Source organism: Bos mutus, chromosome 2, assembly GCF_027580195.1.
Source record: "Bos mutus isolate GX-2022 chromosome 2, NWIPB_WYAK_1.1, whole genome shotgun sequence".
Taxonomy (NCBI): Eukaryota; Metazoa; Chordata; class Mammalia; order Artiodactyla; family Bovidae; genus Bos; species Bos mutus.
Genome location: NC_091618.1, coordinates 37,484,001 through 37,503,874, shown reverse-complemented (window position 1 = coordinate 37,503,874; position 19,874 = coordinate 37,484,001). Strand labels below are relative to the sequence as shown.

The 19,874-nt window shown below is 36.9% G+C and overlaps 1 protein-coding gene across 1 annotated transcript in view; it reads left to right on the top strand.

Moving 5' to 3' along the window:
• Window positions 1–19,874, top strand: part of CPS1 (carbamoyl-phosphate synthase 1) — a 140,200-nt gene that overhangs the window by 9,242 nt on the left and 111,084 nt on the right. The window contains exons 2-4 of the mRNA XM_005888993.3: window positions 14,295–14,404; window positions 17,910–18,054; window positions 18,785–18,874. Of these exons, the coding sequence (XP_005889055.1) occupies window positions 14,295–14,404; window positions 17,910–18,054; window positions 18,785–18,874 (345 nt within the window). The remainder of the gene's footprint in view (window positions 1–14,294; window positions 14,405–17,909; window positions 18,055–18,784; window positions 18,875–19,874) is intronic.

Sequence of the window (19,874 nt, the reverse complement as noted above, 5' to 3'; positions counted from 1 at the left end):
TTCTTGTCCTGGAAATTGCTTTGGGATGTCTAACTTTTTAAACTTGATCTCAGACTGATAGTATTAGAGTGTAAAATTCTGGTCATTTATTTGTGGTCCCATAAAGCTAATCAGGGCTTCCCTGGTGGCTCAGATGGTAAAGAATCTGCCTGCAATGCAGGAGACCTGGGTTCAACCTCTGGGTTGGGAAGATCCCCTGGAGAAGGGAATGGCTATCTAGTCCAGTGTGCTTGCCTGGAGAATTCCATGGACAAAGGAGCCTGGTGGACTATACTCTGTGGAGTCCCAGCGAGTCAGACACAACTGAATGACTAACACTGACACTAAAGCTATTCAATCATCAGGAAATGAAAATAGGCCTTTAAATATTGGTTTGCAATAAAACTTAATTTTAAGGAAAAATAAAAAATCCTAAAGAGTGAGACATTTAGAGAAAATGTCATCTACCTGCAGTGTTATATTCTTTAGAAAAACTTTTTGGGCACACCATGCATCATGCAGGATCTCACTGAAGACCAGGGATTGAAACTGCTTCCCCTGCAGTGGGAGTGCAGAGTCTTAACCACTTAGGGAGGTTCCAGTATCACATTCTTGAAATGTCACATAATAGCAACATCCATTGCAGATAAGCCAATCAGTAGAGAATTTTTTGGAATTTCTATTCACGTGCAATCTTCCTTACAAAAATGCGTTTTAAGAAAAAATCAATTAGAATTTAGAATCTTCAGATTTTATAAGTACTAGAAAGCACAATATGGAGAAGGCAATGGCACCCCACTCCAGTACTAGGCTGCAGTCCATGGGGTCGCTAAGAGTTGGACAGGACTGAGTAACTTCACTTTCACTTTTTACTTTCATGCATTGGAGAAGGAACTGGAAACCCACTCCAGGGTTCTTGCCTGGAGAATCTCAGGGATGCGGAGCCTGGTGGGCTGCTGTCTGTGGGGTTGCACAGAGTTGGACACAACTGAAGTGACTTAGCAGCAGAAAGCACAATATACAAAGATTGCCCAGTTTGTTAAAAATGCCTGTTTCTAAAATAATATAAGAATAGGGCTCATATAGTTGTGTAATCCATTTTAATGTAGAGAAAGATAAAATTATGAAATAAAAGATTAAAAATGGAGCAAGTACATGTTGTTGTTCAGTTGCTCAATCGTGTCCAACTCTTTGAGACCCCATGGGCTGCAGCACACAGTCTTGTCCTTCACCTTCTCCCAGAGTTTGCTCAAACTCATGTCCATTGAGTCGGAGATGCATCCAACCATCTCATCCTCTCTCATCCCCTTCTCTTCCTGCCTTCAATCTTTTCCAGTGTCAGGGTCTTTTCCAGATCTTCTTTATATCAGGTGGCCAAAGTATTGGAGCTTCAACTTCAACATCAGTCCTTCCAATGAATATTCAGAGTTGATTTCCTTTCCTTTCAAGTCAAACCAGGATTGACTGGTTTGATCTCCTTGCTGTCCAAGGAACTCTCAAGAGTCTTCTCCAGCACCACAGTTTGAAAGCATCAGTTCTTTAGTGCTCAGCCTTTTTTATGGTCCAAATCTTACATCCATACATGACTACTGGAAAAACCATACCTTTGACTATACGGACCTTTTTCAACAAAGTGATGTCACTGCTTTTTAATACGCTGTCTAGGTTTGTCACAGGTTTTCTTCCAAGGAGCAAGGGTCTTTTAATTTCATGGCTGCAGTCACCATCTGCATTGATTTTGGAGCCCAAGAATATAAAGTCTGTCATTGTTTCCATTGTTTCCCCATCTAATTGTCATGAAGTGATGGGACTGGATGCCATGATCTTAGTTTTTTGAATGTTGAGTTTTAAGCCAACTTTTTCACTTTCCTCTTTCACCTTCATCAAGAAGTTCTTTAGTTCCTCTTCAATTTCTGCCATTAGGGTGGTGTCATCTGCTTATCTGAGGTTATTAATAATTCTCCCCACAATCTTGATTCCAGCTTGTGCTTCCTCCAGCCCAACATTTCTCATGATGTACTCTGCATATAAATTAAATAAGCAGGGTGACAATAAACAGCCTTGACCTACTCCTTTTCCTATTTGGAACCAGTCTGTTGTTCCATGTCCAGTTCTAACTGTTGCTTCCTGGCCTGCATACAGATTTCTCAAGAGGCAGGTCAGGTGGTCTGGTATTCCCATCTCTTTAAGAATTTTCCAGTTTGTTGTGATCCACACAGTCAAAGGCTTTAGTATAGTCAATGAAGCAGAAGTGGATGTTTTTCTTGAATTCCCTTGCTTTTTTTCGATAATCCAGTAGATGTTGGCAATTTGATCTCTGGTTCTTCTACTTTTTCTAAGTCCAGCTTGTACATATGACATTTCTTGCTTCACATACTGTTGAAGCCTGCCTTGAAGAGTTTTCAGCATTACCTTGCTTAGCATGTGAAATGAGTGCAATTTTGTGGTAGTTTGAACAGCCTTTGGCCTTGCCCTTCTTTGGGATTGAAATATGGAAAACTCATCAGTGTCCACAGGACTGGAGCAATTACATATACACAGAGAATTCAGTTTTAAATTTAAATATTTTGTGTGGAAATATTCAGCCTTACCAATGTTCCTCCAATAAATCTGCAGATAAAAGTAACATTTAGTATTAAGATATAGAGAGTACTATTTCATACTTTACTCTTCAAAACCAAATGAAGTCATTAGGAAACATAATTTTGCCTACTTATTTTATAATCTGACTCCTAAATTTACAATATAGGTATGCTTTAAATTAAAGAAATCAAACCATGAGTACAAATTAGTTTTAATGTATTTTCCTTACTATTTATATTGTTTATAAACCCTAGGCAAAGTGGGGGATGGATTATGTTTTCCACAAATGACTACATGGAAAGGGGAAAATATAATTTTGAAGAAGTAGAGTTAATTTTATTAATTGCAGATACAATTAAAACATTGACTCAGGTCAATAAACAACTTTTTAGAAGATATAGAGAAATGTTTTTCTCTGTGTGTATGTGTGTGTGTTTGTGAATTTTATTAACATAATTGCAAGCTGAATTTGTGCTTAGAGCCCCCACTAAACTAAATGTGTACTCTTGAACATTAAGGAACTTGAGGGGACCATTAGTTTTGGGTAAGGACCTTGACTGACCTATATGTCAAATTCACTCAAACTGCACACTAGTTCCTATGTTATAGAGATACTTGAAGAAAGGTGACCATTCACATGTCTTGCACTGTTCTGCATGTCTCTGGTAGCTTCTGAGTTAGAACACTATAAATAGCAGAACTTCCTTTCCTGAGGCTCTCCAAAGCCTTTGGATTCTTATCCAGGCTCATTTGGTTTAGCTGTCTGTCATGAGTTAGGTTCTCTGAAAGTAGACACAGACATGTTGTTTGAGGAGTCAGATATTTACGAGAGATTAATATTAGTGGAGGGACACTTCAAAAAGTATGATTGGGCAAAGATAAAGTAAATTATGACTCTAGTTTGACAAAACCTGATGGGAAGTCTTGTCCTTCAGTGTTTCTTATGTTGGGCTCTAGTCTTTATATCTCTGCCTGCTGTGGATATGGGCTATTCTAGGAAAGTCATTAGTGGGGATCTGGATTTGATCCCTGGGTTGGGAAGATCCCCTGGAGAAGGGAAAGGCTACCCAAAGCAGTATTCTGGCCTAGAGAATCCCATGGACTGTATAATCCATGGGGTCACAAAGAGTCAGACACGACTGAGTAACTTTCACTTCAGGAAAGTCAAGGCAGCCCTCTGCAACTGAGGTAGACCCTGCAGGAAGGTAGACCCTGGTGACCATCCACTGACCTCACTCCTTGCAGCAGGGTAGCAGGTCCTTCCTGGAGGAGGACTGAGAGAAGCATCTCCATGTTTATATTGCCTGTGGTCCTTACAGTCTTGAGAGTTTGAGAATTCAAGGGCCTGGAGTCAGTGTGAAGAGTTCTCAAAATCTGCTTATTCTCTTCAAATTATAGGATGCAATTAATGACTTGACATTTCACTCTAATGACTTACAGACTTATAGATAGGTAACTCTGGGTTGATCTGGTTATGTTGTGGCTTATCCATGGCAGTTTTGAATTAAAATTCTTATAAGTAAATTTAACTACAGCTTATGACTGAATTGCTTTTTTATTCTCATTTTATCAGATAAATGAAACCATGCAGTATTTGTCCTTCTGTGGCTGGTGTACTTCACTTAACATAATATCCTTAAGGGTCATTTCCTTAAAAAGGAAGAATTTCCTTCCTTTTTAAAGGCTGAGTAATATATCATAGTTCGTGTATGTGACATTTTCTTTACCCATTCATCCTAGATAGACGTTTAGGTTGTTTCCATATCTTGGTTATTGTGATAAACATTGGAGTGCTGATATCTTTTTAAGGTTCTGATTTCAATTCTTTGGATAAATATCCAGAAGTAGGATCACTGGATCAAATATTTCCAGTTTTAATTTTTTGGAAGAAACTATACTGTTTTCCATAGTGGCTGTACTATTTTGCATTTTCACCACTAGTGGGATTATTTTTAATTATAACAATGATTATTTAAGTAACTTTATATTCCAGATGTGATTTGAGCTTTATTCCCAAGAAATATTAGGAAAAAGATGCCAAAGGAAGAGAAACTGTAACTCTAATATCTTACTACTACACTTAATGTCTTTGGGTTTGAAAGATTTGTAAGACTAACCACTACTAGAAAAATGTTGAATTAGAAAACTATGTTTTAGAAATGAGTTCAACCAAAAATAAAACAATTAAATTTAATTTTAAAAATGTGGTTATAAGTAAATATTATACCAAATATAAAATGAAAAAGATGAATGTTTAATATTTTAAGTATGAAAAGAAATAATAGGGGTAATACATGTAAGTTAAGAGAGTGTATACTTTTATTGTTTCATGTTGTAACCTTTCCTCTTTCACTGAGTTAGCTATTTAATAGTTTAGCTGTAGTCTACTAAATAATTAGTAGATTTTCTGACTGAAGTAATTTAGTGTGAATAAAATTTAATTGTGATGTAAATGGTTTTATCAAAAGGAATTGCTGTGCCCACTTACATCTCTATTGGTAGACTATGGAAGAAAAAATACTGTTGAAGCAGGTGATCTGTATTCCCTTAACCAGTTTCCCAGGAAGTAAATCACATAGAATTAAATACAGCTAAAAATTGCCCATTGCTTCTCACATTTGTGAGTAAAGCCTAAGAGGAATGGTTAAAATACAACTGGAGCATAGCAAAAATGCTATTTTCAAGCCAGTTATGACTCAGAGAAACAGTAGAATTATGCAGTATCTTTGCTACCTGATAGCTATTCATTTATACGTTCATTCAACCAGTCAGTATTTGCTAGGTCAGCTCAGTTCAGTTGCTCAGTCATGTCCGACTCTTTGCGATCCCGTGAATCGCAGCACGCAAGGCCTCCCTGTCCATCACCAAACTCATGTCAGTCGAGTCGGTGATGCCATCCAGCCATCTCATCCTCTGTCGTCCCCTTCTCCTCCTGCTCCCAATCCCTCCCAGCATCAGAGTCTTTTCCAATGAGTCAACTCTTCGCATGAAGTGGCCAAAGTATTGGAGTTTCAGCTTTAGCATCAGTCCTTCCAAAGAACTGATCTCCTTCAGAATGGACTGGTTGGATCTCCTTGCAGTCCAAGGGACTCTCTTTGTTAGGTATTTACAATAACTAGGAATATAGCAGTGATAATTAATCACACCTCCTCCTTTACCTCTAAATTTAGGAGCAATTGAGAAACGAAACAGAGTGTCCAAAGACATAGAGATCTGAATATCAGCTTGATTACTATTAAAGCTATTTGGAAAACAGGGCCTAGATCTGCAACCAGATGGACTTCTTAGAGCCCCCATTCCCTGAAACAAATGTATTTGCTCACAGTTGCAAATTTCCCACATTGATGTGCAACTGTAAATAGATTTCTTTGAAAAAATTATTGAGAAGAGTTGAACCAGTCTTGCTCAATTCCATTTTCCAAAGTCACTAATCACACCTGTTACTCTCCCTTGTGGACCTGGGGTTAAATGATCTCTCCAAAGTCTCTGAAAATTAACATCACTGGCCATGGTATGAATTCACAGAGGTACAAAATGGCCTCCCCGATCACCTACTGTGTGCCAGATGCTGTGTTATGTGTCAGTGATACTGTGTTGGACATTTGAAAAGGCAGGGTCTCTCTGCTTGATGTCTGGTGTTGACCATAATCTTATTGGAGAAATTAGTCATATACTTGGATATAGGGCAGTAAAATTTAAATGCCAAATTTTACTTAGCTTGTGTGTGTGCTCAGTCGTGTCCGACTCTTTGCGACTTTATGGACTGTACCCCACCAAGCTCCTCTGTCCATGGGATTCTTCAGGCAAAAATACTGGAGGGGGTTGCCATGCCCTCCTCCAGGGGCTCTTCCTGACTCAGGGATTGAACCTGAATCTCCTGCGTATCCTGCTTTGCAGGCAGATTCTCTAACTACTGAGATACCTGGGAAGCCCAGTTTTTACTTAACCTTTACTTAAAAAGTGACAAGTCTTTCAATGCCTATTTAGTTAATATTCAAAGATGATTAGCTTTAGTTTCTAGCAGAGGTAGAATTTGGGTATGTGGAAGGAAGAGACAATATGCGGCAGGAATGAGGGTAAGTACCTGGGCATTCAGGAGTCATTATGCCCATTGGTCTTCAAAGTTTTCTTCTCTAACAGTCTCCCAAGAGATCTGCAGAGTTGGCTTTTAGTATGGAACAATTGATCAAATCAAAACCCAAACTAAGCAAACAAACATACAAACAAAACCCCCAAATGAGTAAAATCCGTATTTTAACAGGCAGGGTATGGAAGGGAAGGAGAAAGCCAGATAATGAAAGGTGAAAGAGATGATCAAAACTGTTCTCTCCAGCCCAACCCCATTTATACCCCTTCTTCCCTTACACCAGAGCACAATTTCAAACAGTTCCTAATGGATAGGGCTGCTTAGGGTGGGAATAATAGGGCCATGGAACAGGAAGTGATTTAGTCTATGAATTTTATTTATTTTTTCTCATGCATCTGCTCTTCTCACTGCTTTTCTTCAGAAGTATGTCCTCTTTATTCTTAAAATAATTCCTCTCTAGTTGGATGAAAAATTATACTCTACTCTTATGTGGAAATGTCTTTTTAAGCTGCTTTACAATTTAGATTAGGAGTATGTAAGCAGATTTGGGTAATAGTTATTTAGGGAATAGTAATAGATTATACATATATATGTATATATGCCATGTATAATTATTTTATCTTTCAAAATCTATGATCTGAGCATTTGCCAAACACAATGTGCTTGACCTTATTGAAAGGAGATTTCCAGATAGAAGCTTAATTTTTCTGCTTCCCCTTGTCATAAGGTTCTTATTATTATCTTTAATAGACTATGAATATTTGGGTTGATAAGTAACTGAGTCAAGGATTGATTTACATTTGATTAACTAAAGCCGTTTAAATATCTCTTAACTTCTAAGTTGAAAATGAGTACCAGTAGAACCTGAAACTTTGTTATATTTCAGTATTTTATGTCAAATTGGTTAAGTCAATATGAATAAAAGATAACATCAATGACATCTAACTAGTTCTTTGACTCTGAGGCACTTAGATCTAAAATCAGATAATGAATTAAAAGTTAAATTTTTCTAATTGACTATGATCTTGAGAGTTGAAGAATATTCTTATAATTTCATATCCACTTAAATAGTGATGAAGAATTAGACTATAATGAAAATGAGTACCCAATTAAAATTAAGCCACTAAGTGGATCCTGTCATAAGTGGAATTTAATTTACAAGAAGGTTTTACAGAGAAAAGTTATTGGAATTTTACTAAGAGACCCAGAGGAGAAAATGTGAAAAGAAGAGCTGCAGGACATATTAAAAGAATTGAGGCTGTTTATTCCAAATCTGGGAAAAAAGTAAAGTGAAAGGAAAAAAAAAACACCCAATGTAGTCATCTGACAATAATGTTTATATACATGTTCATATTTTGGAAAGAGAAAAGTTGTTCTTTGTGTCTAGTGAAAGCAAACTGAGCCAAATCCTTCTCAATTCCAAGAGGGAGTGAGATTAAACTCACCTTAGAATTCATTGTCTACTTTATTGCCCTGTAGTGATCAACCTAGAGAAAAGCAGCAGACTCAAATTTCAAATTGAACTGGGTCAATCTTAGTCCATGCTAATTCAATCAATTTTGATGATTAAAAGGTTAATAGATTTCAATGTTCAAAATAACTTTTGATCTCTTTGAATTTGGCTTAGACCTTTCACTTGAATTTGCTATGCCAAAAATATGTGAGAATAATACGAGAAAGATGTTTCTGCAAAATTCATTTGTATAAGGTATTCTAAACCTAGGTAGAATACAGGATTTTCTTTCCATACTCCTATCTTTTAGGATACACTGGGTAAGGATAGCATTCTCGTTTTTTCCTGTATTTTCAAAGAGAGAAAGGGACTGAAATAGTTTGTCATATAATTCAAGCACTTCAGCCTCTTTCATGTGAAATCTCTGATAAATTGATGTAAATGATCCTTTGTTTTAAATTACCATAATATTTGTTTTAACTCTGCATAAGACGTATATGAACACTCACATGCAGCATACTCATGGAGAAGGAAATGGCAGCCCACTCCAGTGTTCTTGCCTGGAGAATCCCAGGGACAGTGGAGCCTGGTGGGCTGCCGTCTATGGGGTCGCACAGAGTCGGACACGACTGAAGCGACTTAGCAGTAGCAGCATGCAGCATACTCAGTATGCATATCCTGGGATAACCATCTTCTAACCTTTCTCCCTCAATGTCAGTCACATCTCTTTCCCACCATAGCACCCCCAAGTTGACTACACTTAAGCCACTGTTGTGAAAAGGCAACTCAAAACAGATATTTGTTATTTTAAAATTTATATCTAGAACAAACTAAAACTGTATAATCATGCTTTTCAGTATTTTTAAGATAGTATTTTCTTTAGATAATCACTTAGTGATGCTTTATTTTTACAATAAAATTTAAATGACTGTTTACTCTGTCCTAGGCACTGAAGGCAGGCACATCAGTGAACAAAGCTAACCAAATCCTCTGCCCACATGAGGTTCACTTTCTAGTGGGATAAGACAGATATTTTAAAGAAGACACTGGATGATATGTTAGAAGGCAATGAGTGCTGTGAAGAAAGAGTAGACTAAGGAAATAGAGTGCTGAGGGGCATATTGCTATTTATTTCCACTCTTTTTTAGATTCTATTCCCATATAGGTCATTACAGAGCATTTAGTAGAGTTCCCTATGCTATCCAGTAGGTTCTTACTAGTTATCGGTTTTGTATCTTTGTAGTGTGTATATGCCAATCCCAATCTCTCAGTTTATTCTTCCCTCCTTAACACTATTCTGTAAACATGAATTTGTTTTCTACATCTGTGACTCTATTTCTGTTTTGCAAATAGGTTTATTTGTACCACTTTTTTTTTTAAGATTCCATATATAAGCGATATCATATGATATCCGTCTTTATCTGACTTACTTCACTCAGTATGACAATCTCTAGGTCCATCCATGTTACTGTAGATGGCGTTACTTTATTCCTTTTTATGACTGAGTAATATTCCATTATATATATGTACTACATCTTCTTTGTCCATTCCTCTATCAGTGGACATTTAGGCATATTGCAATGTTAAATAGGTCTTGCCAAGAAGAAGAATGACTTTGAGTAAAGACTTGAAGGAATCGTTAAACTTTAGACTCAAAATTTGATGTTTTCTTCTTAAAATTTTAATGTTTATTACTGAAATCATTGGCCTGCAAGAAAATTAAACCAATCAATCCTAAAGGAAATCAATCCTGTATATTCATTGGAAGGACGGATACCGAAGCTGAAGCTTCAACACTTTGGCCACTTGATGTGAAGAGTCAACACATTGGAAAAGACCCTGATGCTGGGAAAGATTGAGGGCAGGAAGACAAGAGGGCAACGGAGGATGATGGTTGAATGGTATCATTAACACAATAGACATGAGTTTGAACAAACTCTGGGAGATAATGAAGGGCAGGGAAGCTTGATGTGCTGCAGTCCATAGGGTTGCCAAGAGTCAGACATTACTTAGAGACTGAACAACAATAACTGAAATCATGAATGGGAAGGAAAGGGTGAATTATTTCATTTAAGAGAAATGTCTGAATGGAAAGGATGTATTTTTATCTTTGTATTTCTAGGTGTTTCAGAGGTATCCTTTTTGACCATCCTAGCACATATCTGGCCTTTTTACTCTGAATGGAAGGGGGACTGAGGACATTTATCCATGTATCTTCAGAGCTCAGCATGGTACTTGGCACATGGTAGAAGCTAAATAATGTGACCTAAAAATCTAAACTGTTTTATTGACATATGCATTTTTTTATTAAACAGTTAGGGATCATGACATGATAGAGGTCATTTATTTTATAGAACTCATATTTATATAGTCTTTGGTTACTTTTCCTGACATTCTATGAGTGTATAGACTTCTCTTCATTAAGGTTTCCTTTGCACTTTTAGCATCAAACTACCAAAGTGCTCTGGTAGTAGGCATTTAAATGATCACTGAAGCTTATAGTCTAAATCCTAGACTATGCACCTCTTTCTACTAGGACTGAGGCAACTAAAATATCCTTTGATGGTAACAGTGATTTCTTTCAGACTCTTGGAATGAAATAGCATTTGGGGACCTATTAGCTAGAAGAGGGGATTCCAAATAATAGCTCTTTGTTCAGAGTATCTTGAGCGATTCATAGATAAGTCAATTGGCACCTATCATTTGAAACTCATCAGAGGCCAATGTAGTTAAGTGGAATATAAAGGATAGTACAGGCAGTAAACAGAAGACTTGTAACAATATAATGTGCAGTGGAAAAGAGACTGGAAGATCAATAAAAGCTGCAAAAAAGAACAAAAAATATAATTAAAGGGGCAAAAAGACATATTGAACACAATCTCAGGGACTATTTCAGACAACAGTAAATGTCTCCTCAAATATATCTTTAAAAGACAGAATGTAAAGTACAAAATAGTCCCATGGAGAAAAGAAGAAAAATACCAAATAGAATTGTAGGAATAGGCTAACAAGAGTCAGATTGCTTATGCTAATTTTTACCTTTCTTTAAAATAATTAGATGGTGTCAGATAGATCAGGGAATTTGAAATTCTTATCTGAGAAGAGGATCAGTTCAGTTCATTCATTCAGTCATGTCCGACTCTGTGACCCCATGGACTGCAGCACGCCAGGCTTGCCTGTCCATCACCAACTCCCAGAGCTTACTCAAACTCATGTCCATAGAGTTGGTGATTCCAACCAACCATCTCATCCTCTGTTGTCCCCTTCACCTCCTGCCTTCAATCTTTCCCAGCAACAGGGTCTTTTCCAATGAGTCAGTTCTTCGCATCAGGTGGCCAGAATATTGGAGTTTCAGCTTCAACATCAGTCCTTCCAATGAATATTCAGGACTGATTTCCTTTAGGATGCACTGGTTGGATCTCTTTGCAGTCCAAGGGACTCTAAAGAGTCTTCTCCAACACCATAGTTCGAAAGCATCAATTCTGCGCTCAGCTTTCTTTATAGTCCAACTCTCATATCCATACATGACTAATAGAGAAACCATAGCTTTGACTAGATGGACCTTTGTTGGCAGAGAAGAGAATAGAGAAAAGCGACGGGAAAAATATAAACAGAGGTGTTATTTTAGGCAGGTACAACTGAGTACAATAGATAAATTGGCATATATAAGACAACTGAAATTTGCAGTTCACATGCCAAGTTTTGCCAACTAAGTACAGTTATTTTAGGTTTTAAGAAAGTTAAATATTATTTTAAAAAACATCAGGAGGTAAATGTTTCCTGACTTACCTCCATTTTATGAAAGCATTTGGCTACACATGACTTCCTCAAGAACATAAAATAATACTTTCAGTAGAAATTATTTTTTGACAGTGTATTTCCATGACTTGAAATGAAGGTTTTCACCTGCTGAAATACATCAGAGATACCTAGGACATTTTCCCAATAAATTTACCCCTATTGAGAACCACCACCTTAGACATTTGATTAACTTATAATATTCTTTGGAAATGTACTGAACATGATCACTTTTACTTCCTAAAATCATCAGCCTGTGTCCTGAATTACACATAAAGAATGGTTGACAAATTAAAATGTAAAATAAGGAAATCATATTATGAGAAGTGACATGCAAAGATGATTTCCCAGATAGAAACAGAATTCAGACTGGCTAACTGTGTTTTAAGCCAGTGTCTGTCAGGGAAGTCTTGTTATCATGCATTAATTACATTAATTCATTACATGCATTAATTACTTATTGTGCTTTCCTCTGTGCTAATTCCAAAAACTTTTTAGTTTAGTGGCTGAGAAGGTAAATCATGACTATTTAAAGATAAAGTATCAAGCTTGAGATCTTGAACACTGGTTCCAAGGTTGTAGATATAAGAAAACTTTGCCTCAAAGATTATTTGATAAGTTAGGTGAAGGATAACATACTTTTGGTTAACTCTGCTCATGGAGACTCATATACACACTGATACAAACACCTATAAAATGTGTTAGATAGTACTTTGTCCAACTTTCTGAAAGGAACTTGTACTTTGCAACTAAAGGAGGCATTGTATTTCTAAAGAGCAGTTTACAACAGAAAAATGATGAGGTTTTACCATTTTAACCCTTGAAAAGCTGAGTGCACTTTGTTAAACTAGAAGAACATAGAAACAGAGGTCTAGAAATCATGTATTGTGTTCCTATTGTATACCAAGGTTGGGGTGTGTGTGTGTGTGTGTGTGTGTGTGTGTGGTAAGACTGGAGGTGAGTGGTAGGATAGAAAAGGATTTGACACCATGGGGTCCAGAGCTAAAAATGTGAGGAAAGGAAAGGAGAGAATTAGTGTATTTCTATCTTTGATAGCTGCATTTCACCCTTGAAGAGAGAATAGCATCGTGATCATCCTTATTTACGTGATTTCAACTCATGGCCAAATTTGTTTCATTCATATCTCTATTCATTCCCCCAACTTCTGATTATTTGAAGAAATCTCAGATATGATATTAGTCTATCCTTAAGTATTTCAGTATATATCTTAAAAAATGAAAATTCTTAAAAATGTAATCATAATGCTATTATCTGTCTTAAAAATTACACTGAATACAATAAAATATCAATTTAGTTTCAAATTTCCTCAATTACTACTGAGGCATTTTCCTTTATAGTTTACTTTTAATAAAATCAAAATGTTGGGGGCTTCCTTGGTGGCTCAGTGGTAAAGAATCCATCTGCCAATGCAGGAGACACGACTTCAATCTCTGGTCTGGGAAGATTCCACATACTGTGGAGCAACTAAGCCCATGGGCCACAACTATTGAGCCTGGGCTCTAGAGCCTGGGAGCTGCAACTAAGCCACCACAGTGAGAGCCCCAGGCACCGCAATGAACATTAGCTCCTGTGGCTAAGTTGTGTCTGAACTCTTTTGAGGCCCCATGGACTGCAGCCCACCAGGCTCCTCTGTCCATGGGATTCTCTGGGCAAGAATAGTGGAGTGGGTTGCCATTTTCAAACTTGCATCTCCTGCATTGGCAGGCAGATTCTTTACTACTGAGCTGCCAGGGAAGCATCCTAGATATAATTAATTCTACTAAAAAGCAAAGTGCGATGTATTTTCAGATGTTCCATAGTGCTTGCTTTTGCATCAGTATTCATAGAACAATAAAGTTTTAGTTTCTTCATGATCCTAAAGCTCAGGGAAGGCGCAGCACTTGAGATAAGTTCATCAAACACAAGAGGTCTGTGGAATACAGTTTGATAGATAACCTTGAAGATCCCTTTTAGTTCTAAGCCTCAGAATACTGATGAGCTGTATGGTACACTTCAGTGTTATTTCCCGCAAGTTATACTTGAGCAAAGCTAAGGCATACTAATAGGGAAAAGACAGACACATAGCATTTCAGCTAAATTGAAGTATTTCTGGGTTGTCAATAATTCTACAAGTGGACTGAGGATAGACAAAGTATTGATACGCTTCAGTTCCTCTTTCAAGCAAACCAAAACACCTGCCAGTGAGAAGAGCCTACATTTGAAGAAAAGTGGTCAGTAACAGGATATCAACTTCAAATCTAGAGAGTATGGTTTTATCAAATATACTGTGCATTTATTTAATACATTTGCATATTGTAATTTTGGATTTTTTTTTTTAGCTAGTTGTGCTTTATATTTTGTATTCTGCTAAGATTCACACATCTGCTTCTTTAGGCACAAACAGCACACATTGTCCTGGAAGATGGAACTAAGATGAAAGGTTACTCCTTTGGCCATCCATCCTCTGTTGCTGGTGAAGTGGTTTTTAATACTGGCCTGGCAGGGTGAGTAATGCTTCTCTTCCAAGGCTTTCTTCTTCCTTGATATAGAGGAATAACTGGATGATATGACTCATGGTGGGAAGTTGAAATCACCGCATCATCATTACCACACTATGCATTATCCTGAAGTTGCCTTGTGCTTGTACACAGCTCGAACCTTGGACACAAACTCCTCCCTGTGGCTGTAAATGAAAGAGAATACAGACACTGGTGTTCCCCTGGTGAAAAAGAACAAAATTAATTCTAGAAATTTAGGTAGGTAATCCATGGGAGACCTGGTACATAGATCTGATATTTTCAAAATTTATCAAGTGAGACTGAATTTAGTATTTAAGACCTGCTAATAGATATACATCAATGAAGGTAAGAGTTGCTACAGAAATTATGCAGCTGCTTTTATCTAGCCAACAAATGTTCATCGGGCAACCAGGAGGCTGAAGTTCTGGTCTCAGTGCTAATGGTAACTGATAATGTGATATTGAAAAAATCACTCAGGCTTTCTAAGTCTTAGTTTCTATATGTAAAGAGTGAGGGAATTGGATCAGCGAGTAGTTTATAGCTGGGGATTTAAAAATTATGTCTTAAAAAATTAGGTGGTTTCAAAAGGTTTCCATTAGAGATTCAAAAGAACTAAACTGTAAAATAGTTGATGAATTCTTTAGGGAAATTCAATTAGCCTTACCTTATAAAGACAAGCAGGCATTGTGTTAACTGATATTGAAGTTATTGATTGACCAAGCTTCCATTATATCATTAATGTACATTCTTCACTAAACTCTTGCTCCCTGTTTGAAATAAAGAATATTAGATGATTTTTAAAATAGTTCCACTGGTGAGAACATTAAATTACAGAGTATGAAACCTGTTTGCAAAGTTTTGCTTTACCAGGCAATTATTTAAGCCTTTCGACAGCACTAATTACTAGCTGTGTTAATATACCTGCCAACAAACAACTGTTTAATATAGATCAGAATGATGGAGGGCACTAGAGTTTTCTTCTTTGTGATGGATTATGGGTAATAAATCTTGTCACATCACAAAAGTCAAACAGGACCTGATGGATTAATTTGCTTCCAACACTGCAGTTCTCTAAGACAAGCTGTATTTATTCATTTACTGGAGAGAGCATTGTAAACTTATGTTTAAAGGGAGCAGCCAGTTATTTTATGGAGAGAAAGAAGAAAGGAAGTAAAATTAAATTAATTAAAGGCTTTTTTTTTTTTCATGTAGAAAAAGGCGTTCATTAATAAGGTTAGTCCACAGAACCTATTTTCCATTGAGAAATGCTGCTTTCCTTCATTGGGTGGCTCACCCAGTAAGGTGGTTGATAATTAAGGGGGTTATTTTGTTTTTCATCTGCAAGAAAAGCATTTAATTGTGTGTAAGCTTTGGTTTAAAAAATTATTAGTTCCTGATAGGCCAGAGACATTTGAGAAATTAGCTGATGGGGGTGTGGGTAGGTGTAAATATCACAGCACTTTCGTCACTTAAGAGTTTGCTGAGCTGAGAAGTTATTCTGTTGACAAGGGAGTTCTGGGAGGAGTTAGTCTGGGTGGGGGTTGAAGAATTCATGTTGACTATTGCGGGAGCCGAGGTTTTGAGGTTGTCATTCTGTCCCCCTCAGCACCTAAATTCAATTTCAATAGTAATCCACAAGAAAGACTAGGTTTAACTCGCTCTGTGGGAAGTAAAAATGTAGGAGAGTGGAAAAAAATCTCATTGTAGTGTATTTCAAAATATGAAATAGCTATAGATAGATCCTGAATAATATTTCATATTATTAAGAATAAACATTTTATATATAATTTTATTTATTCTAGAACAAAAACAAGAATACATGTATTTTTGTTTTTCCTCCTTACACTTTAAAATAAAGCTCTCTGCATTTATTCTTAATTCCATATCCTTACTTTAAAATAGTTACTTGGAATCTTCTAATTTAGAAGACAGAAATGCTTTTGATCAATTTTTATAGAATTGATTTTATTCAATAAAAATACTATCAAACATATACTATCAATAATAACGATAATTATCAAAATATACCTCTCTATAACTAAAATATTTAAAAATCAAGTATTTAAAAATTTATTAATTTTTTTTCATAGAAAATAAATCAATATTTTAAATATTCAATACATTTTAACAAACATATATACCAGGCAGCCACCATTGATGTAATCAGTATGTTCTTCAGTATGCTAAAAGATAAAAAGACTTCTCAACTTTTGACAGTTAATATTTTGGCAAAACTGTCATCCATCAGTAGTAAATATCAGTTTGGACTCACTCATATCTGGTACTAGGGGAATCATTGGTAATTAAAATATCTATAAACTTTAAATAGAGCAATATTGGGATGGGGAACACATGTGTACCCATGGCTGATTCATGTCAATGCATGGCAAAAACCACTACAATATTGTGAAGTAATTAGCCTCCAATTAAAATAAATAGATTAATTAAAAGATTAATACCTTATGAAGAATTTTTCAAGGTATTAAAAATTTAAGAAATGAGGGAATAGAAAATTAAATGAGAATATGCCATAGTGCATGGAGAGTGAAAAAGTTGGCTTAAAGCTCAACATTCAAAAAACTAAGATTATGGCATCTGGTCCCATCACTTCATGGCAAATAGATGGGGAAACAGTGGAAACAGTGGCAGACTTTATTTTTTGGGGGGGCTCCAAAATCACTGCAGATGGTGACTGCAGCCATGAAATTAAAAGACGCTTACTCCTTGGAAGAAAAGTTATGACTAACCTAGATAGCATATTGAAAAGCAGAGACATTACTTTGCCAAAAAAGGTCCGTCTAGTCAAGGCTATGGTTTTTCCTGTGGTCATGTATGGATGTGAGAGTTGGATTGTGAAGAAAGCTGAGCACTGAAGAATTGATGCTTTTGAACTGTGGTGTTGGAGAAGACTCTTGAGAGTCCCTTGGACTGCAAGGAGATCCAACCAGTCCATTCTAAAGGAGATCCGTCCTGGTGTTCTTTGGAAGGAATGATGCTAAAGCTGAAACTCCAGGACTTTGGCCACCTCATGCGAAGAGTTGACTCACTGGAAAAGACTCTGATGATGGGAGGGATTGGGGGCAGGAGGAAAAGGGGAAGACAGAGGATGAGATGGCTGGATGGCATCACCAACTCAATGGATGTGAGTTTGAGTGAACTCCGGAAGATGGTGATGGACAGGGAGGCTTGGCGTGCTGCGATTCATGGGGTCACAAAGAGTCAGACATGACTGAGCGACTGAATTGAACTGAACTGATGCCATAGTACTTGAGTCTTTTCATATCAGTAATATCATGGGATACATTTCCATATTTTACTGTAAAATTTACCTAAGTTTGGCAAAATCTAGAGACAAGCTTATAAGACTATTCTCATGTTCTTTAATTTTTAAGGGTCAAATAATTCAGATCATGTATGCAGAATCAGAATAAATTAGATCATGTATACAAATCAAGAATTTTTTGGTAATTTTTTTGGCATCTTCACTCAGGTACCCGGAAGCTCTTACTGACCCTGCTTACAAGGGGCAGATTCTTACCATGGCCAATCCTATTGTTGGGAATGGTGGAGCCCCAGATACTGCTGCACTGGATGAACTGGGACTCAGCAAATATTTGGAATCTGATGGGATTAAGGTAGTACCAGTGATGACTATTTAAAAAGTATAGTTGATTTATTTTAGGAATCTAGGCTAGACAAAGTTTCGGCCACTGTCCTGTAGTAAAATAATTAAATATATAGTCTCAATCTCATTCCTAGGTATATGAGAATAAGTTTTAGCATGGAACTATTCTGAATTTCATTTCTCAGGGCACTCTGTATTTATGCTTAATGCTGTGGATGAAATGTGGCTTCATTTGGAAAAATGTTGTTTTAAGTTCAGATAACAGCGATGCTACAAGAATTTGTGTTGAATCACTTTTTAAAAGGATTTTAAGAATCAACTTTCTATCAGCTAATTATATTTTAAATCCCACTCTCTATGGGAGATAAATAAAAGATAACTTGTATGCCAGACTAAAAGTAAAAGTAAATACAATGAAAAATTCCTATTCAATGTAAATTTGGGTAATATCATGGGGATATAAACCATATAAACTATTCAAAAATTTATACAGGGTGCTGAGAAAGGAGATCTAGCTTAGCCTCCTGATTTGGCAAACCAGGTAAGACTGTCCCCCACATGACAATTAAGGTAGTGACTATATATCTTAAAAAAATTTTTTTTATCATATTTTGTTCTTCAAGTCTCCAAAATTTTAAGCATTTTGTTGGTAGGTAATAAAAAATTTGAGCTGACTCAAGTTACAAGAGTTGGATAGCATTTTGTGATCACTTTAAAAAACTGACTGCCTGTCTTTCTAGGTTGCAGGTTTGCTGGTGCTGAATTATAGTGATGACTACCACCACTGGCTGGCTACCAAGAGTCTAGGACAGTGGCTACGGGAAGAAAAGGTGAGAAATATCCAGCAGTCAGCATCACCTAAGGATGATTGGTGGGGTCCTGGAAAGTTGGGAAGGTGTATGTAATTGCAAAGGGCCAAACAGATGAGGCATATCACACACTTTGGGATCCTTTTGTTTCAGAGAACGCTTCCTTCTGTTACTATAGGCTGAATGTCCAGAACTCATTCTTTAAACAGAGAAATTTATCAGTTCAGTCGATCAGTCGTGTCTGTCTCTTTGCAACTCCACGGACTGCAGTACACCAGGCTTGCCTGTCCATCACCAACTCCTGGAACATAATCAAACTCATGTCCATTGAGTCAGTGATGCCATCCAATCATCTCATCCTCTGTCGTCCCCTTCCCCTCTCGCCTTCAGTCTTTCCCAGCATCAGAATATTTTCCAATGAGTTAGTTCTTCGCATCAGATGGCCAAAATATTGGAGCTTCAGCTGCAGCATCAGTCCTTCCAATGAATATTCAGGACTGATTTCCTTTAGGGTGGACTGGTTGGATTTCCTTGCAGTCCAAGGGACTCTCAAGAGTTTTCTCCAACACCACATTTCAAAAGCAACAATTCTTTGGCGCTCAGCTTTCTTTACAGTCCAACTCTCACATCCATACATGACTACTGGAAAAACCTTAGCTTTGACCAGATGGACCTTGACTAAGTAATGACTCTGCTTTTAAATATGCTGTCTAGGTTGGTCATAAATTTTCTTCCAAGGAGCAAGCATTTTTTTAATTGTATGGCTTCAGTCACCATCTGCAGTGATTTTGGAGCCCAAAATAATAAAGTCTGCCACTGTTTCCACTGTTTCCCCATCTATTTGCCATGAAGTGATGGGAACAGATGCCATAATCTTAGTTTTCTGAATGTTGAGTTTTAAGCCAACTTTTTCACTCTCTGCTTTCACTTTCATCAAGAGGCTCTTTGGTTCTTTTTTGTTTTCTGCCATAAGAGTGGTATCACCTGCATATCTGAGGTTATTGATTCCAGCTTGTGCTTC